Genomic DNA, 20,006 nt, shown 5'->3' with positions numbered 1-20,006 from the left:
GGGACACAGAGGCTGGAGGATGGGGAATGCAGGTAGGAGGTGTTTGTCACTGCAGCTGGCTAGGCTGAGACAGATGGGGACACATATAGCAAGGCAAATTACCAAACACACACACACACAGAGGCATGCATACGTAATAGAGGGAAAGAAGCCTCAGTAGTGGAAAGCAGGATCTTGGAGAAAGATGTGAGCTCAGGGCTCCATGTTGAGCATAAAATGAGAGCAAAACCAGAAGCAAGTGACTTGGGATTCATCCAAAATATGAAGATGCAGGCACCTTTGGAGAACAGAGGAAGCCTGGCGTGTCATTGTGACTTTAATGGCGATAATAAGCCTGTGGCTTTCCAGTCTTGGGAGTCACTCACCCACACAGAAAGAGAATATATATTTCCTCTATGACAAGAAAATTGAATCTATCTTTCAGTCTAACTGATCTGAGGTATAAGTGAAAAATAAGACTGTGTTCTATCACCTTCAATCTTTCTCTTCGCTCTGAGATAGGTCCTATTATTTTCCTTTATTTTTTCAAGCATGAGAGAAGTGTTAATGGATAAGACATCAGTCATTCACCCCTGAGATTCGGGAGGGCCTGGTTTTGTGTCTCAGCCACAGCATGAAAGTCGAATGGCCTCCAGGGGTGGATAGGCTGGGAGGTGGGGGGAGAGGGGAGGTGTGTGAGAAGAGAAAAGAAATACCCCCACAGATTCTATATCTACAATCGATGTTTGGAAAGACTCTGGATGAGCTCACATATGGCACTTAACACTTTTATTACTTTAAGTTTTATTTTTGTAGTAATTTCTACACCCAATGTAGGGCTCGAACTCGCAACCCTGAAATCAACAGTTGTGTGTTCTTCCAACTGAGCCAGCCTGGTGCCCCCACCTTTATTCTTACGTACCTCTTTAACCTGCACCAAAATGTAAATTAGAGCATATGTAGTAATTAGGGCTCAAATAAGACAGGCACTGAGCTGTGAAGGGATATGAGGTGCTGTCCCTCTCCATCAAGCAATGTTGGAGGCTTTCAGTCTACCAAACGGCCGGGCAGCTCATGGGCAGAACTTCAGATGCCCAGACTGTCCTGGCAGGTCCTCAGCATGGGATAATTTGGCAGCCCTTCGTGTTACATAAAGCCAAAAAGGAGGCTTTGGCCACCTACCACCTTGAATGGTCTCTCTACCCTATGGGAACTTGGCATCTCACACCACTGCCCTGAGAAAGCCACTGCTCTGCAAGGCCTTTGTTAGTGGTGTTCCAGCCTGTATGGTGCCTTTGTAGCCTCTACCTGGGGTCCAGATTAGGGCAAGAGCTTGAGATGGGAGTAAACTCCCTAGGGCCCCTCCCCAGCTCCCTCTGATTTCCAGGGCACTCAGAAAGAAGGAACACTCAGGCATCCTTCAATGCATGAGAAATGGGGGCAGGTCCCTGGAAGCGCCACCCTTCGGCAGGAGAGGCAGGCTCACCCCACAAGCATCCCCAGTTGGCTGCTAGGTCTGAGTAAGTACAACACAGCAGACCTCTCTGTCTTCCAGGCCAGCTAAATAAGGACGTGACCTATGCGCATTTCTACTCCTTCCTGAACTGTCTCCAGGTGAGCCCACGCTGACTTGTTCCAAGGCCGCCTTCCCTGTCACTGGCGTTGTTCCTCTGTAATCAAAGCGGTGTTTTCTTACTCTCAGGTCAGCCCCTGCCACGGCTGGATGTCCTCCAACAAGACGCTCCGGACTCTCACTTCAGAGGTAGGACTCTAGCAGGTCCTTTGATACCATCTTTGATCATTCTTTCCTGGTGTTTACTGCAGCATTTCTGCTGGGAATGGGATTTGGGCAGGGCAATGGCCTCCAAGTTGGTGAATAAAAACATCAAACTGCCAGGGTGTTCGAGAAGCCAAGAGAATGTGGGGTGCCCTGTCCCTCTCTTTCTGCCTCACTCTGGGTCTGCTCCGTGTGTGCCTCCGTCTCTTGTACGCACACATACGTGTACACACATACACACCTTTTAAAGCTGGTCCGAGCCGTACTTGTAGAGGTAAAGAGGTGTGAGCAAGGTTAGGCCCATGGATGACTGGCATTCTCCCAAGGTGGGCCAGGTGCTCCGCAGCCCTCCTCTCTGCACTGAGGGGATCCAAGGCTCATGTACTTCTTTCACAGATGGTGAATAATGTCTTTGCAGAAGATTTACTGATCTTTTTTTTTTTTTTTACAAAAGGACTATATTTCAATTAAAAAAAAAAACTTGGGGGATATAAAAAAGCTGAGACATAAAGAATGATAACAAAAATTACCCCAAATCCCACCATCCAAAGTCAGTATGTATATGTGTCTTTCAGATACTATAGGTTCAGGTTCACAGGTATTTGCAGGGGTTTTGCCTCCATAATATCAGAGTACACATATTGTTTGGTGCCTTCTGATGTTCATAAGTTAATAAGTTATTCCTCCCCAGCATAATCCTGTAACCACTTTAAAGTATACAGCGTATGAATGTGCCATGATTTATTTCACTCCTTAGTCTTGGCCACAGGGGTAGTTTCCAATTTTTCACTGTGAAAAATAGCACTTTGATGAACCTGTGTGTGTATATATCTATATATTTCTTCCTAAACTGTGTCTACTTCCTTCCAACAAATTCTTAGATAAATTATTGGGTCAAAGGGTATGGGGACGTTTAAGGCTTTGATCCCTACTTCTAGATCGCTCTCCAGAAAAGCTAAACAAATTGACATTCTCAGTCACCTCTCCCAGGGCGATATTCCATATTATCATGGTCATTCATCATCTCTTCGCCAATCCCATGGGAAAGAAGTGATTTCTTATTCCTTTAATTTTCATTGATTGATTCCTATTGAATGTTAACAGTTCTGTGTGTTCCTTAGCCATTTGTGCAGGACTAGAACTGAAGGAGCAGAGCATCCCTCTGCTGCTGGTTCCAAGTGGTGGGGGGGTGGGAGAGGCAAGGGCTAACCATTTCTTTGTGCTGCCCCAATTGTCCCACTAACATGTGGATTTTATGGAATTCTCCCCATTTCCTTTATATTCAGAGAGCAAAACAACTCTCCCATACACTGAAAAAAATTGCAGCCAGCAAGAAATTTACGAACTTCGATCTTTTCTACGTGGATTTTGACTTCCAGGAAGGTAAGTTTTGCCTGGAAAACTTATTGACGCAAGACAAAAGTAGCCACTACAGTTTAGAGCCTGACTTAGCAAAGCGTTTACAAGCCAACGTAGCTTGGCCAGGGTGGCTCCTGCACATGTTGACACCAACAGCTCTTAGTATTGAAAAAAAGATAAAGTGTGAGACCCTTTCAGGGAGGGAGGAAGCTTACCATCACCCCATTTCAAGATCATTTTAGAATCTCTGAAGCAACAGAGCCAATGACCAGATGGAGACAGCTTTGGGCTGGGAGCCACAGATCCATGGAATGACCTGGCTCATCCTTGCCAGTCTAGCAATGCCCCGCTTAGATGCTAAAGATGAGTGTTGCAGGAATGAAGGATGATGAGGCAGTGCTTCCCGGAGGGACACTGAATTACCTAGGGACTCGATGGCCTTGCAGATTCCCAACCCCCACACATGATATAACTTATCAGAGTCTTTAAGGAAGGGGCCTTGGATTTGCCGGTGGCAAGGTGGACAACCCAGATCCCAGCTTTCAGGAAAGAACATCACTATTTCTTTCCTAGCATTGTGTCCAAACACGGGGGTCACTGATGAGTGGCCACACGAAAAGAGGCATGATTGTTGGAGCTACTGATTTATTCTTTACATCTTGACTCTGAAAAATTGTCATTTATTGACTTTAATCCTCCCAGTCTCATTTTCATTGCTGAGCACTTGTTATACAAGAGAAAAGCCTCCTGTTGATGGACTGCCAGCTGAGATGATGCTAATGGAAGGCTTTACAGTGTATGCAAATGATGGAAGAGGTCTCATCCAGAGTTTATCATCTCTCTCTCCCTGCCACCAACACCCCCAGCCCCAGCATCTGGGATGAAGCAGATGGCCATCATGAATTATCAAATTTTACATTAGCTGACACGTATTGCATTGCACACTCTCGTACTTCAATCCTGAACAGCTTTTCAACAGGACTGATCTCCCTTAACTAGATTTCCTGCCTAGGTGATACATAATTCTTTCCTGGGGAGAGACATTTTGATAAATAACCTCTCATTAAAATGCAGAGCTAAGGACGCATTAATGAATTCCTGGTAAACAAATGCACCACCAAGTGATCTTTGATGATCATCAACCTTGAATATAGATAAAGTTATTAAAAATATAATAATGTCTAACATTCACATGGGACTTTTCATTTTCCAAAGTAATCTCTAGCCCGGTCATTTATTGTCTTTGGGAATGTAGGCAATTCCCTGAACATGTCCAAACTCTCCTTTCCAGACCTGGAAATGGAGTTACCATATCTACAAAATAAATCTTTGTCATGATTGTATGGAAAAAGTGTGTAATTCTCCTAAATGTCGTGCCTGGTACATAGCCGGTACCCAGGAAAGAGGACCGTCCTCTCACAGCCTTGCTACTTAATGTGTGGTTCAGATGAGCAGCATCCACACCAGCTGGGGACAGGTTATAAATGCAGAGCCCTGGGCTCCATTCCTAATTAGGACCTACCTAATTAGAAACTGCATTTTAGCATAACCCACAGATGACCCATAGGCACATTAAAATTTAATAAATGGGGCTCTGTAAAGCTTCAAGATTAAGAATTTAGTTAGTCATCTGATTTTTACTGAGTCCTACTATGTACTGTGTAGGTGCCGGGAATATAGCTGTCAGAAAAACAAAACAGCCCTTATCTCCATGAAAACTATAGGCAGAAAAGCTTTACCCTTGACGCAGTACAGCCTGCTTTCCGCTGGTGACCTAACAGGTTGAAGCAGAGGCTCATCAGCCCCTTCTTGTCCTCACAGCAACAATAAATGCAGTATAAGGCAAAAAAGTTAAACCAAGTGAACATTCTATATCAAGTGGCAGTGGGTCACCTTACTGAGAAGTCTCCTCCGTATTTGTCCTTACTTGGCAACAATCGTCAACAGTTTAAGGAATTTCCTGAGAGACATTTATGAGAAATAAATCTGAAGATCCAGGTTTGGTAGAGGGCCTTCCTTGCCTTCTCCATGTGTCGTTGGTGGGCACTCCACTAGGGACGACGTTCAGGCCCTGGAGGGCAGGCAGGGGAACCTGCAAGCTGGGATCTGCCCCCATGGACATTGGCCACCACATAGAACTGTGCCCCTGTCCCAGCTCAGACACAGAATGACTGCGTAACCTCGAGCAGTTAAATAACCACTCTTTCTTCCCTTTTGTGTAAGGTAGCAATAACTAAACCAGGAGGGTGGGGGGACGCGGGGGCTATGTGAGGATTGACACAACTCCGCAATGTAGTGAGAACTCTGTTAGCACCTACTACGTTCTTCTAGGGCTTATTATGGAAGAAGGATAAATGTCGATTCTCTTCCAGTGTCCAACCCCCCTCCCATCACCAATCATACCCCTGGACCACTCTGAGCTCCCTAGAGGAAGCTGTGGTGGAAATGCATCTCATGAGCTATGTGGTCTTGTGTTACCAGACACAAAAACTGTAAGGCCACTGTTACACCTGCCACCTTAGTGGTCACGTGAAAATCTCCCCTCTCATTCCAGTGCTGTATTTGAGCTGACTACGGCATCACAAATATTCCCATTTTCATATGAAATTTACAGTTCCACACCCGGTGCAGGAGCAAATTGCAGCTGAGGGTCGCTGTCCCTTGAGGGTCGGCATGAGACCTAGCTGTTCTCCACTCTGACGGCGTCAGTCCCGCAGTGAGAGGCTATTGCTCATCTCTAAAGACTCCTTTTTGTCTCTTGCTGACTCATCCTCTAACTGGTTATGAGCTAAACAGAGGCAGCAATTTTTTCTCCCTTCAGGAAATGCCAGCTGGAGCAGGTGATGTCCTTTTTCTTTGTCTGTCCCACACCTCCTAAACAGAGGAAGGAAAATGCCACTTGGCTGACAAGGCCATTTTTACACCGACAGTTTAAATATACCAGCTGCCCTCCGTTTCCAAGACAACTCAATTGGAGTAAACTTGGTTCTTAGTCCTCCCCACATGTATGTGTGTAAAACAACCAATCACTTCATGGTGCTGGCCAGAAGTCAGATTCCTTGTTTTAAATATCTGCTAGGGTTGCTGCTCATCAAGGAGCTACCCGGTGTTTGTGACTCTTCTGCAATGACTTCTATCGCATCCCTGAACAGCTGGTCATTGGGCTTTACAGATACAGAAACTACATCATGCGCCAAAACCCCAAGAGATCATTCACGATCATTCGAGACGTTTAAATTCAGGTCTTCTGAGCAAATAGGAATTCATTTACCTATTTTTGATTGCGGTCCCAGGTAGGAAGAAAACAGACCAACTTACCATGCTGCCCCTGCTTGCATCTCCTCTAAAATCAATCAGAGGGCACCTGGATGACTCAGTTGGTTAAGCATCTGCCTTTGGCTGGGGTTGTAATTCCAGGGTCCTGGGATCCCAGTGTCCCATGTGGGGCTCCCTGTTTAGTGGAGAGTCTGCTTCTGCCTCTTCCTCTGCCCTCCTCCCCTCTCATGCTCTCTCTCTCTCTCTCTCTCTCTCTCAAATAAATAAATAAATAAATAAATAAGATCTTTAAAATAAATAAAATAAAATCAGATAGTGAAGAAACAGAGACCACCGGTATTGCATATATTCTAAGAAAGCAAAATTTCCCCCTAAGATCAACAAATGGAAAAGGGTCCCTCTGTCTAGCACTGGTCACAATACAGATAAAACCTTAACCTCTTGCCTGTGAGTTTCTGATTCTCCCTTTAAGTGTTATAATACCCATGTCCCCAGATGAGCAATGACTGGTAACGCTCGCAGACACAATAACCATGTGAGAAAATGATGTTTTTCACTCTGAATAGACTGATTGTAGCCTTGGTAACCTGCGACATTTCTTTTAATACCTATTGGATTATTCCATATGATAAGACCGTTCTTCTAAAGACTGGACTCCCTTGTAATGGGGAGGGGTGGGGACTCATGCAGCAGCAGAAACATGTTTCCTGGCAGGAAGGAATACGTTATCACTGACTCCCAATAAAACCCAGACGCAAAATATGAAGGAGCGGCTCAGTGGCAGGCGTTTTGCAGGTGAAGAAGCCAACAGGAATCGGTGATCCTGTGTGTAGGACTTCCAACCACCAGCAGGAACTCTTTCCTGAGCTCTGAGAAGGGCAGCAGTATTTGCAGGGAACAGGGGTTGGGTAGCAAGCAGGGGTGGCATGCCGTGATATTAGGGCTAATTACCAAAGCAGCATAGCACTGAGTCAGCTCTGTGGACAAGCTTCACTTGTGCAGGCAAGGCCTCCAGTAGAATTTCCATGCCTTCCCTGGGGGCAAGATGGGGGAAACCGAGAGGGCACACATCCCTGCTCTTGGTCTTTATGGGGTGAAGAGTGAAGAACTGGAAAAATTGCAGCTGTGCCTGGTCCGCTCTCTGGACACCAAGGAAGTGAGGGCAGCAGGCCTCCAATATTTTTGTCTGGAGGCTCTCCAGGGATTTGAAATCTCCTTGAGGGGTCCTCCTGACTGTATAATATTACAGTATAGAGTTAACGGTGCTATCGCCTTGGAGCAACTGACATTCTTGGTCTCCTACTCCTATTGAAGGGCAGTCTCATTGCTTTGCATCACTTTGGGGCTCATAATATTTCCTCTGTAGCCACACTCACTCTAAATGTGATGTTGAGATAATTTTATGTAATTATCCTCCTGACAAACCGTACGGTTTTTAATGGTGACTGCTTGACATATGCCGGCAGTATCTGGAAATGGCAGCCCACGAAAACGGGATGTTAACAAAATGTTTAATTTTCCCTCCTCCTCTTGCAATACTCTCCTACCGAGAAATGAGATGAGTTTCCCTCCGTGTTGAATATTTCAGAGCTCACCTTTTCCCACCGCCCTCCTCACTGCACAAACCACAGTCACCCAACATCTTCATACATTTTCCTCCTGAGTTAGGTAGAAAATCAAAAAAAAGAAAGGAAGAGAGAAAGAAAGAAAGAAAGAAAGAAAGAAAGAAGGAAGGAAGGAAGGAAGGAAGGAAGGAAGGAAGGAAGGAAGGAAGGAAGGAAGGAGACCATACAATGGGAAGGTCATTTCCATCCAGAAAGCCTCAGACCGGAGATAACAGCCCAGAGCAGCCTCTGGGGAGAAGGCATCGGACTGGCAGGCAGTGGGCAGCTCTGACCTCTTCCACGTGACCCTTGCTCTCAAAGGCTGACCATCACCCACAGGAGCGTGTCTCTAACCTCTGGTTGTGTGTGTGCCCTGCAGTCACAGAGGAGTGGCAGAAAAGAGGCGGGCAGCCTTGGCAGCTCATTGAACCAGTCGATGGATTCCACCCCAATGAGGTAAGTACAGCCACACAGCGGTTGCTGAAGGCTATCTGCTGCCTTATTTTTAAGATATCGTTATGCACCCATGTGTTTATTTTTATCCCCTTTTGTTCCAGAAAGATGTACTCACATGTATAAGATAGAAGCTTCAATAAAAATAAGCTGAAAGAGTAAAAGGCAAGTAAGATAGAAATGATACCTGGCATCTTGACTCAGTGCCTACAGTTGATAAAATGTGTGCAGGGTAGTCCTGAGAAACTGCCCCCAAGAGCCTGCAAAATCAGCTCTGTTTTTCTAGGGGCTGATGTATTTTTATTAAAATAATAATAATAATACATCAAACTTAAAAAATATCACAAGGATTCCTGGAATAGAGACCTGTGAGCAATTTCTTCTTTGGGTCATTCCAGAAAGTACATTAGATGAGAGGAAAACAGTGTCCTTAGCAATATCCTGCAGTAAGAGCTGGTTCTTATCTAGGATTCCAAGGTACAATTCTGGAAAGCAGCTCTACTCTGGCCTCTTCACCCATCACAGCGGGGTGGAGGGTGGGGATCCATCCCCTCCTACCCTCACCCTATCCATTATCCTAACTTCACCCAGGGAAGCTCCACTTTTTTTTTTTTAATTTTTTTATTTATTTATGATAGTCACATAGAATGAGAGAGAGAGAGGCAGAGACACAGGCAGAGGGAGAAGCAGGCTCCATGCACCGGGAGCCCGACTTGGGATTCGATCCTGGGTCTCCAGGATCACGCTCTGGGCCAAAGGCAGGCACTAAACCACTGCGCCACCCAGGGATCCCCCACTTTTATCTGTCATACATGCTGGAACTGCTTGTGATGTTTCTTCATTTAAAACAAATGAAGAAGTATGGGAGTACTTCTGCCACTTTTCAAATTTTGAAAGCTGGCAATCCTTTGCAACTATAGTCTTTCTGGTCTAACCTTTGACAAGGGTGTAACCCACAGAAGCAGTTCTGGCGTGCTCTCCCAGCGGCCTTGGTCTCGGTGGCCAAGCCTGAATGGAATGGCAGTCCACCTCTCCTCCAGCTATAGGCTCTCTGTGTACCCACCCGCAGGGCTAAGAACTGTCTCAAAAGTAACAAAAGAGTGCCACTCCATTGACAGACGTATAAACAGTGGAGTCCCACAAATGCTGGGTAAATTTAAAATGAGCATCAAATGCCCATCTCCCTGTTTTAAACAACTAAAAAAAAAAAATCTAAGTAATTCACCTCAGAATATCTAACTTCCTTGCGTATCATTTGGATCATCTAATCCAACAGAATTATTGGTTAGAAGCTGGTTAAATATTAGAGTCTGCTCCCCCACAGAATGATGGCTTTCTCTTAGAATGCTTTTTAATATGGAGACCTCCTTTCTGGCAATAATTAGGTTCTTGTCATTCCCACATATCACAGAATTTTACATTTCTGATCCTAGGGAGAATTGTGGATCTGAAGAAATGGTCAGAGAAAGAGTTAATTAGGAACAAACTAAAATGGAGAGGATCAAAAATAGCTTTGTTTTAACCTTTGGGACATGCTTGTCTGATCCATCAAAAGACCATCCTGCCCCTGACACTTAAAATAATATTAGGTTCAAAGCCTGTCAAATTAGAGCTCTATCTTGCACTCAAACAGCTTTGCCTAAAACTGATTATTGAGAACAGGGTCAAAAGCTGGGAAATGGGGTGTGTGTGTGTGGGGGGGTGGTCAGGGTGGCAGTGTACCCAGCAGGCATAGTCAGTAGAGTATGTGACTTTTGATCTCAAGGTCATAAGTTCAAGTTCCATGTTGGGCATAAAGCCTTCTTAAAATGAATGAATGAATGAATGAATGAATGAATGCTGAAAATCAGTGTGTGCCATAATCTATGTTATCCCTGAGAGATCTGTTCATGTGCTGGCAGCAGATGATAGTATGGTAGACCACATCCAACGTGAGCAGCAATGGATGGCCATGCTTAAAACCTGCCTACTTATCATGTACATTGAGCTGAAGAATCTAGACTGCAACTTGCCATCCAAAAATGTTTATTGAGTGCCTACCCTATATTGAACATAGTGAGAATTCAAGAGTGAACAAGAAATTGCCCTTGCCATGTAAGGAGATTATAGTCTAGAGGGAAAGAATGACAAGTACACACATAATTAAATATAAAGTGGTTGGTGCCTCCAGTTGTGTGAGCACGGTGCTATGGGAGCACTATATGGGATGGGACTGGAAAGAGGGATGTTTGCAAAAGTTTTCAGAGACGCTCCCTCAGAACTAAGACCAAGAGCTAGTCAAGTGCAGGTTGAGTAAACGGGGTACACAGAGTGTTATGAGTAGAGGAAACTGCTTGGGCCAAGACCTGAATGCAAAAAAATAAAGCCAAACAAAAGGAAACACCCCAGTGGGACAGGAGGAAATGAAAGTGCTGCTAGTACGGCTGGGACATAGAGTATGACTATGGGGTTGAGAGAGAGGAATCAAGAGAAGTATCCAGGGACCAGATCACATAAGGTCTGTTAAGGGGTTTGACCTTTTTCCTGTGGGAAAGGAGGAACCATGAAAGGTTCTTATGCCAGAATGAAAAATAAGCAGACTTGTGGTAGCAGCTGGAGAATGGTGTGGTGGGGTCCTTCAAGAGGCTGGGAGACTGCCTGGAGGATGCCTCTGTGGGTGAGAGAGGATGGCTCAGGGGAGTGGGGAGGAAGAGAAAGGTCCGCATGGGAGAGATTCACACAGTTGAAGCAACAGAACATGGCCGTTTACGGGACGTGAGAGTGAAAGAAAGCGATGCTAAGCATGACACTTCTTTTATGACTTGGGAAATTGGATCGATGATTCTTTTGCTCTGAGGTAAAGAACACAGAGGGTGGGGTGGTTTGAGAAGGAGCTTGGCACATGTTGGATTAAAGGAGCCTGCAGGACATCCAAAATGGAGGTGTCTTTTTAGCTGATAATACATAAGCTAAGAGCTCAGGAAGGAATCTGGGCGGAAGCTACAGATGTGAGCACACCAGGATAGACTTGTGACTTGAAGCCTTGAAGAGGAGCCTCTTGGTGTACCTGTAAACTTCCCCCCAAATGATGCACCCTATAGCAGGGGCAGCATTAATGGATCCTTTTGGAACCTTATGCTACTATTTTATAAGCTAATAACTTAAAACGGCCACATATGTGCACATGCACACACAGAAACACACACAAGCAAATGATGCACAAAATATAGGGAGCTATAGGAGTCCATATCTTTTCCATCTTAAAAGAGCCAGATGGGCAAGGTTAGTCTAAGGACCTCATGCTAATAGGATGGACATAATAACACCAACTAAAGGAGTAGACTCAGGCCAGGCCATGTTTAAGTGCCCTCCCGCCAATTCCTGTACATCGGAGCAAAAACAGCTGGTACTGGCTGGTAAACATCAGGGAGGGAGCAGGCTTTATCTTATTGGCCTATTTCTTCTCCCTGTAAGAGAAACAGCAGAAGTGTTCATTCAACCACTCCAATTTTCTTAAGAAGACAAGTTTAATTAAGTAGAAACATGAGTTGTGTTGAACAGTTCAAATTTATGGTTGATACATTCTAAATTCTAACCAAATTCTATTATGTAAACTCTTTGCTTATATTTTAATGGAAAATAACCAGGCTTAGAAAAAAAATCTTGACATAAACTGACAACCACTTTACCTTTCCATCTCATTCCCCAAATATAGAACCAGAATTTAAAAAAAAAAAAAAAAACATCTTCTTCAATATGAGGGAGAGAAGCAGGTTATAATGCTGGACTTGACAGTTGATGGGATTTGGTGGGTGGGAAGGAGATGACTCATAGGATTGGGCATCTGGATGAATAGATGTGAAAAATACCAAGTCAAGGAACCCTGAAGAGGAAGGACTAGGTTTGGGCATTCTGGATTTGGGATGCCTACATGATATCCAGATGGAACTGTCTAAATCACCATTAGATCAAGCTGATGGTTTCTGACCTCAGGAGAGGAGCCTGGCCTGGAGACACAGGTTTGGAAATCATCAGAATCTGGTTGAGAACTGGAAACATTTGCGGGAACGAGCTTGGCCAATGGGATCAAATTGTGACCTTTGCCCATCATGGAAGGACCTACTGGAGAGGAAACCCAGGAGATCATTTGATGCCTCCAGTAAGGAGCAGGTATAGTAGAGAGGGGGAGAAAACAGCCAAACTTCTGACCAAATGGAAAGAAAGTTTGACTTACAGAAGAAATGATATTGCGAAGACCCAAGACCCAGATCTGTGGCCTGCAGGAGCCATAGCAGCTCTATTAATTCAAATACTCACTTTTTAAAACCTCTGCAAAGTTAAACCTCTGAAGAGATACTTTAAAAGATCTCTGGGCCTAAAACCAGACGATAGTAAACAGAAAATGTTGGAAGAGCCACAGACATGCATCAAGTCCAGTTTCCTTGGCTTCTCCTAGACCACCCGGCTACACATCCCTAAGGCCCCCTGCCTTAGCAGCTTTGCCCAGCAGAGCTCTCTGCAAGACCACCTCCTCTCCTCTTAGGATGCCAGTAGCAACTCAAACCATCCTAAAACTCTTCCTGCGAGCAATAAATTCTCCATGACACCCACTCCCCTACTTTCTCTTGAGCTCTGAACCTGTATGTTGCTGGAGGCAGACAAGATACTGATCAGCGGATTGGTTTTAAATTATATATAGATTAGGTTTTAATATTTACTATCTATATAATTGGTTATTAAACGTTAATAAGCCTCTAGGTCTTTGTTTATCTCCACGTATAATCCTCTGGGAGCCCAGGGTCCTGAGTGGATTTGTGGAGTCCCTCAAAGAAGGAAGAGTTGGTGGCAGGGGGGAGGGTGGAGAGGAGGGCCTTCTGGGCCAGGAAACCCTCAAACACAGTCCCTTTCTGCTGGCCCTGCCGGTGCACCAGGGACCACTTCTCTTCAATTTGCTTTATACATAAAGCCAACTAGCAACAGTGGTTCTGAAATGACACACTGAGTCAGCACAGGGGGGCTAGGGCTGAAAATTTACATTTTGCCCTAGATGTAAATGTCTAAATACATCTTACACTGTTGTCATGTTGTTGGTTTACAAATTTAAAATTAATTGGGACAAGGGCTCTGGGTGGCTCAGTCAGTTGAGTGTCTGACTCTTGGTTTTGGCTCAGGTCATGACCTTGGGGTTATGAGATTGAGCTCCCGCTCAAGATTCTCTCTCTCCCTCTTCCTCTGACCCTCCCCCTGCTTGCTTGTGTGCACTCTTTCAATCTCTCTCTTTCTCTCTCTCTCTCAAAGAATAAAAATAAAATTAATTGGGACCAAAAGTAACCAGGTCCAATAGACTGTATTTCTGGGCTGATTAAGAGCCCAAAGAAGCAGAGCCATGCCTTCCCTGTGGTAAGGGCTTCCCTGCAGGCGTTTAAAAGCAATCTTACCAAGATAGCCCAGAAATGTTCTTCCTACAGGAAAAATAAATTCAGAGTGTATTTTTAACTTTGGTCTCATAAAACCCCAGAGTTAAATTTAGCAAGGGTTCAACTTAAAAGGGATCAGGGATAAGTTTTTGGTGAAACCTATGCAATCTTGTTTTGGATTGCATTTATTTATTTTTTAATATTATAGAAAGGTAGTTACTATTTAGAGTTTGATTTTATAGTTGTCTTACTAATGGGTTCTATTTTTGTAACAAAACACGTAAAATTAGTTTATGAAGTAGGAATGTGAAGGAACCCTGGATTATGCCCAGCGGTGAGCACTGCTGGGCTTCTGCTGTGTCTAGGCGTGTCTCATGAATCTGTGGGGTGGACCCAAAGGAGTATATTTCCTTGGAGGACCAGACGCTCTCCTAGAGAGGAGCTCAGCATAAGTCCAAATATGGTTAAGCAAAGAAGCGTGGCTCAATTTAAAAACTATCATTGGAAGGGAGAGACGGTCTAAAAGCCATATGTTGGCTGTTACCCGAAACCGTACCAGGTTCCTACCCTCCTGTTCCCCTCTCCCCAGACTCATGCCTCAATCCTGGGGGCCTTGGGGGCTGCCAATAAAATCTGAACGACCTGTTTCACCAGGCTCACTAAGACAACAGGGTGTTGAGTCACCCCGCTTTGTTGCGCCTTCTGTGAGAATCTCACAGAGGAGCCTTCACAGTGGACCAGTGACCGTCACCGTGGGCACCTTGATGGCTTCTGAGCAGCAGCAGCAGGCACCCAGGTGGGTGGCAATTTCCCACAAAAACACCGGGGCTGCAGGAGCACCTGCAAAAACACCACCAGTGCTCCTCAGGGGCGGACCTAGCCAGAGGAAGCAGCACACCTGCTGGAGTTGGCAGTGGTGTCTGGACAAGAGCACACCACCCACGGGCAGCTCCCTGGACTCACTGCAGCTGGGGCCTGGCCAGAGCTTACAGGCAGCCGAGTCAGCTCCAGAGGAAGAGATTCTTAAGGGCCTCAGTTAACCAGAAAATCTCATTTAACCAGAGCCCCCTATTCCCTAGCTTTCTGCTGGACCAGACGTCACCCCATGCATGTGTTTGGTAGGGTTAGTGAGCAACACAGCCCAGGAACCCCTTCCAAGCTGCAGAGGCTTCGTGCTCTGGCAGGAAGAAGCTGTCTCTGTTCCCCCATCCTGAGGGCACATGTTGGGGAGATGTGTGACAAAAGTCTCCCCCGGTGAGATAAATTAGCTTGCGCCCATCTGATGGAATACCGTGCACTGAATAAGAACAATGATTTAGATCTACCTTTAGTGACACAGAAAGATGTTTGTAATATAGAGCAAAGTAAATAAAAGCAGACTACAGATTGTGGGGGCGATTACTCAACTGTATGCATTTGTCAACACTCACGAAGCTGTTTATCACAAGAAGTTAATTCCGCTGTGTGTAAATCATATCTCAGAAAGAGCAGACTATATATAAAATGATATTTACAGAAGGATCCAGGGTGCGTACGCATGTGTGTGTGTGCGTATGTGCGCGCACGTGCAAGGCTCTCCGCCCGACGTGAACGTTGGCTACCTCGATTATAATTACAGACGACTTTCATTTGCTCTGTTTTCTCTTTGTGCTTAATTGTCTTTTCAGATTTTTCTCAGATGAGTAGATATTGCTTTTCGGCTGTAGACGATGACTAGGGAAGCACAACAAAATATTCACGTTCAGGGAATAGCTAGTTCAGAGTAATGAGGGTAAAGGGTGGCTGTGCCTTGCCCTGTGTTTCATGGGAGTCACGACAGGAGGTTGGTTATAAGAGAAGCCCACAGTAGATGCTCAGTAAGTGTTTGCCACACGAGTGAATGAGCGTAGTGCGTCATTGTATCACAAGTCTCGAGTTTAATAACAACCATTCCACTCTCGCTTTAGATCCAGTGTTTCAGCAGTGCACACTCATAAATATCTTCATCTCCATTAGACTGACAGCCAACTAATTGCTTTCAAACCAAATAGTTACCACATGCTCAGAGCTGAGCTCTTTCCTTTTAACTTTCCTCTTCTTATCCTCACCCCATCTCCCCCTTTATTAATTTAGATTGGGAAATAAAAAACCACAAATGTCTTGGTTTCACATAATTGTTAGGAAGACAGCTTAGATATACCAGGGTGGAAAGGCGAAAAAACAAAACAAAACACAACAGAAGAAGCAGTAATTTTCCACAGACCTGGCGGCAGCCTCCTTTGTTGAGAAATACCAGGAAAAACAGCCAAGAGACCAGTCTTCTGTCTTCGAAGACACTGATTACTTAGTGCGGGAGAGATGAGCAACCCCTTCCTGGAAACCTGCTGGCCTGACAGCTAGCTTGGGGGTGGGGGTGCGGAGGGGGGAGCAGAGAAGGGGGTATAGGTGTAGGCATGTATGTGTGTGTGTCTGTCTGATGGGGGGGAGGGTGGATATGGCGTGTGTGGTGTGATGTGATGTGTATGGTATTTGGGGGTGCGTATGGGGTATGTGTGTATGCGGTATGGGTGGCATGTTTCTGTTACACACCGCAGAGATATGATCAAGATGATCAAGATTACATGGTTGGATATGTAGAATTTTGGGGTCCACCTCAGACAGCTCAGGGCCATATTGAAATACTGGGGATATTTAATGTAGCAACTAAACCGGTTCTGGTTTTTTCTAACAGCTGCTGAACCCTAACACACAATTTAGACCCAGAAAGTTCAGTTTTGTGTTTTGTTTTTTGTTTTTTTCCAGACAGGTCTTTAAATCATTTAACTCTAGAGCCTCATTTTGCAAGCAGAAAAATTGCAGCTCAGGGAATAGAAGGGGCTGCCCAGCATCACACAGGTGCTGACGGCACTGCCTTGGAATGGTGAACGGGACCTGCCCTTTGGAGACAAGGTCCATGTGTTTCTGAATAAAGCTGGGGGTGCCCCTGGGCATCTGCTCTGAATGGTGTGTTCCCCACGAAGGCCTTCGGCGATCATATTTCTCTTTGCAGATGTAGCTAGCTAGGGCCTCAAGGCCTGGCCAGGCCCCATTTGCTAAGTGAGGGCATTATCTGCAGAGAAGGAGTCCTCATCAAAGGCCTGTTAATGACAGGCTGGAGGATTAGACAATCCAGAATGGATCCTGCTAACATCATGAGGAAAGGGAAACCCGCTATAAAACCAAGCAACCAGACTAGGCGTCCAGCTGGGAAAGCCAGAGACAGGTCTGTTGCGCATGAAGCCAATGACTGCTCATCCTGGCACCCGAGCCACACTCCTCGTGCTCACGGTGCCCTTAGACCCAGTGACTCTGCAGCCTCATCTCCCAGGCACCCTTGGTCTCCCACCATGCGTCCTCTTCCACACCTCTGTGCCTTTGCGCAAGCTGTCCTTTGCCAGGTGCACTGTTTCGCACATCATCCATCTGAGTGAATTCCCCCTTGAATATCCAGCTCAGCCATCACTCTCTTTAGGGGAGACCTGTCGCTTCCCCCCCATCCAGCAGAGTTGGAACCTCCTCCGCTTCCAGCCTCCCACAGACCCCTCTGTGGGTTTGGTGGTGTCATTTTGCACGTCTGGTTCCCTCCCTAGACTAGGTGTTCCTTGAGGGAAAGACTCATTCTGTTCATCTCCAAAACTGAAGCCTTAGGCCTGTAGGAGATATTAGCTATCTGCAGATAAATGAAAATGTGCATTTGCTATCTTATTAAGTCAAAAAATCACCTCAGAGTTAGCAGCTCTAAACAACACAGAATTCACAGTTTCTGTGGGTCAGAGTGCTGGAACAGTTTAACTGGGTCTTCTGCTTGGGGTCTCACAGGGTGAAAATCCAGGTATGTTATCCGGGTCACATCCTCATCCAGAGACTCAACTGGGGAAGAACTGCTTTCAAATTCACTTAGGTTGTTGGTAGAAAGCATTTCCTTGTGGTTCTAGGACTAAGGATCCAGCTTCTTGTTGGATGTCAGCCCCTTGCCATACAGGCTTCCCATTGTCCCTTTGTCCTTCATCAATCCCGCAAAGAGAGTCTCCCAAAGCAAGGACGGCCAGCAAAGCAGTCATCCATGTTACATAATCACTGAAGTGACATCCTTGCACCTTCCCCATATTCCATTGATTAGAACCAAGTGATAGGTCCCACCCACATCAAGGGAAGAGGATTATACAAAGACGCATGGTCTAGGATGGTCATGAGGGACCATGCTAGAGTCTGCCCACCACACAAAGAATACAGTAAATCCTGCTGCTAAATTCTTTACTTTATTATAATTTCCCTTTTACTCTTCCTTTGGGTTCTCTCTTGCAGGTGGCTTTGCTGCTGTTGGCAGATCACTTCTGGAAGAAGGTGCAACTCCAGTGGCCCCAGGTTCTGGGGAAGGAGAATCCATTCAACCCTCAGATTGAACAAGTGTTTGGAGATCAAGGAGGCCACTGAGTGCCTCCAGGATATGCACTCCTGGAAAGCTCAGGGAGGCAAGAACAAAGTGCTTTTCTCTCCTCTTGGAGTCTGTCTGAATGACAACGTGATTCTGTGTGTTTCGGGGAGCAGTCCCCTCCATTTGTCCCTCAGATCACCTTCCATTAAAGTGTTTTGGATGCCATTCCAAGCAAGAGAGTTTCTGTGCCCTTCAATAGCTAATTGTTTAAAAACAAATTAAAGGTCCCAGGGCCTTGGTTCACCAGGACTGATGAACAGTTAGAGTTCAACAGCACTCTGCTGCTGTTGCTTTAAGAGGGCCAGCAACCAGGGCTGCCCCTGGGGAGGCTGCTGGCCGGCTGCCTGCCGAGGATGCTCACAAGAAAACACAAAACCATAAATACAGAATCAGGGACAAACCTGAATGTTTATTTAGAAGGAGAAAAGGAATCGCAACAAATTACGAATTTTTAAAAGTTGCCAAATAGCATAAACCCCACAAAATCCAGATGATTGAGAAAAAAAAAGATGACCATTTTCTTTAAAAGGTTTTCTTACATCCTCTGGCTGCATAATCTCATCATCCTTTCCTATAACAGTGATTTGGTGATATCATTGTGTACAGAAAGGACAGAAAAGCAAAACGTGTCTCTTTTTATTGATAATTTGGAAGAATTTCTTTCAACTGCGTAAAGTTGGTAAAGTCATGTAAACTTTTAGAATTGTCAAACTGGGAAGACCTCTATCAAATTTCTTTTGAGTGAGAGCTATTAGAGACACACTCCCTATTTGGAGTATTGTTAATGTTTTGTGTGCAAATACGCCCAGGAATTCTGGCAAATTCTGTTGTACGCCATTCTCATTGGTGTGTCATCTCCCTTGCCCATCACCGATGCAGCCATGGATTCAGGGATGTACACCCAGACCCATGTCATGCTGCCAGCATCCCACTTCACATGGGCACATCCTCCTCCATTCTGCCCTCAGGAGCATGCTTGACACAGCCCAGAGGTGTGGGGCAGTTCCACCCCAGGGGTCCCAGGAGCCAGTGAATAAATGCACCAGCCTCTTCCTTTCATGGTCCCTTTGGGGAGGCATTCAGTGTGTTTCTCAGGGCAGAGTCAGCCCCTTTGTTCATGGCAACAATGCCTTAGATGATGCTTCATTCTACCCTGTGTCCCTCTCCTTGCTCCCTCATTCCTGCTTTCTGGGATGCTTCCCAAATAAACCACCTGCACCTAAATCTTTGTCTCAGTAAAGACAAAAAATTAAAATGATGATGTGTGCATAACTGTGTATGCTTTGTTATTGAATATATTCTCAATGTGGAGATACCTCTGCTTTGACTGGGCACCAGTGCAAACAAAATCTCCCACTCACTGTACCCCATCCATTGTCATGGACCAGCTTCTGCTTTGTGCCTTTTACACCTTGTTTCTTCTCCATGATCCACCACTTCCCATGCCAGGAGCTGTAGGATACTTTTTTTTTTTAAGATTTTATTTTATTTATTCATGAGAGACAGAGAGAGAGAGGCAGAGAGAGAAGCAGGCTCCACGCAGGAAGCCCGACGTGGGACTCGATCCCGGGTCTCCAGGATCACACCCCGGGTGAAAGCGGCGCTAAACCACTGAGCTACCTACCGGGGCTGCGTTGTAGGATACTTTCATACTGTGATCGGCCCATTGGCTCTGCACCCTTGTAACAATGCTGGTGGACAGTAGGAAC

The 20,006-nt window shown here is 45.5% G+C and overlaps 1 protein-coding gene across 1 annotated transcript in view; it reads left to right on the top strand.

Annotated features, from left to right (window-relative positions):
- AOAH (acyloxyacyl hydrolase) overlaps positions 1-19,501 on the top strand; it is a 159,579-nt gene extending 140,078 nt beyond the window's left edge. Inside the window, exons 17-21 of the mRNA XM_055314684.1 lie at positions 1,535-1,593; positions 1,682-1,741; positions 3,043-3,139; positions 8,375-8,451; positions 18,168-19,501. Of these exons, the coding sequence (XP_055170659.1) occupies positions 1,535-1,593; positions 1,682-1,741; positions 3,043-3,139; positions 8,375-8,451; positions 18,168-18,296 (422 nt within the window). The 3' untranslated portion in view covers positions 18,297-19,501. The remainder of the gene's footprint in view (positions 1-1,534; positions 1,594-1,681; positions 1,742-3,042; positions 3,140-8,374; positions 8,452-18,167) is intronic.
- The last annotated feature ends 505 nt before the right edge of the window (positions 19,502-20,006 follow it).

This window comes from Nyctereutes procyonoides, unplaced genomic scaffold (assembly GCF_905146905.1).
Source record: "Nyctereutes procyonoides isolate TBG_1078 unplaced genomic scaffold, NYPRO_anot_genome, whole genome shotgun sequence".
NCBI classification, from domain to species: Eukaryota; Metazoa; Chordata; class Mammalia; order Carnivora; family Canidae; genus Nyctereutes; species Nyctereutes procyonoides.
The sequence above is the reverse complement of the archived record's forward strand: the minus strand, read 5'-3'. Positions and strand labels throughout refer to the sequence as shown.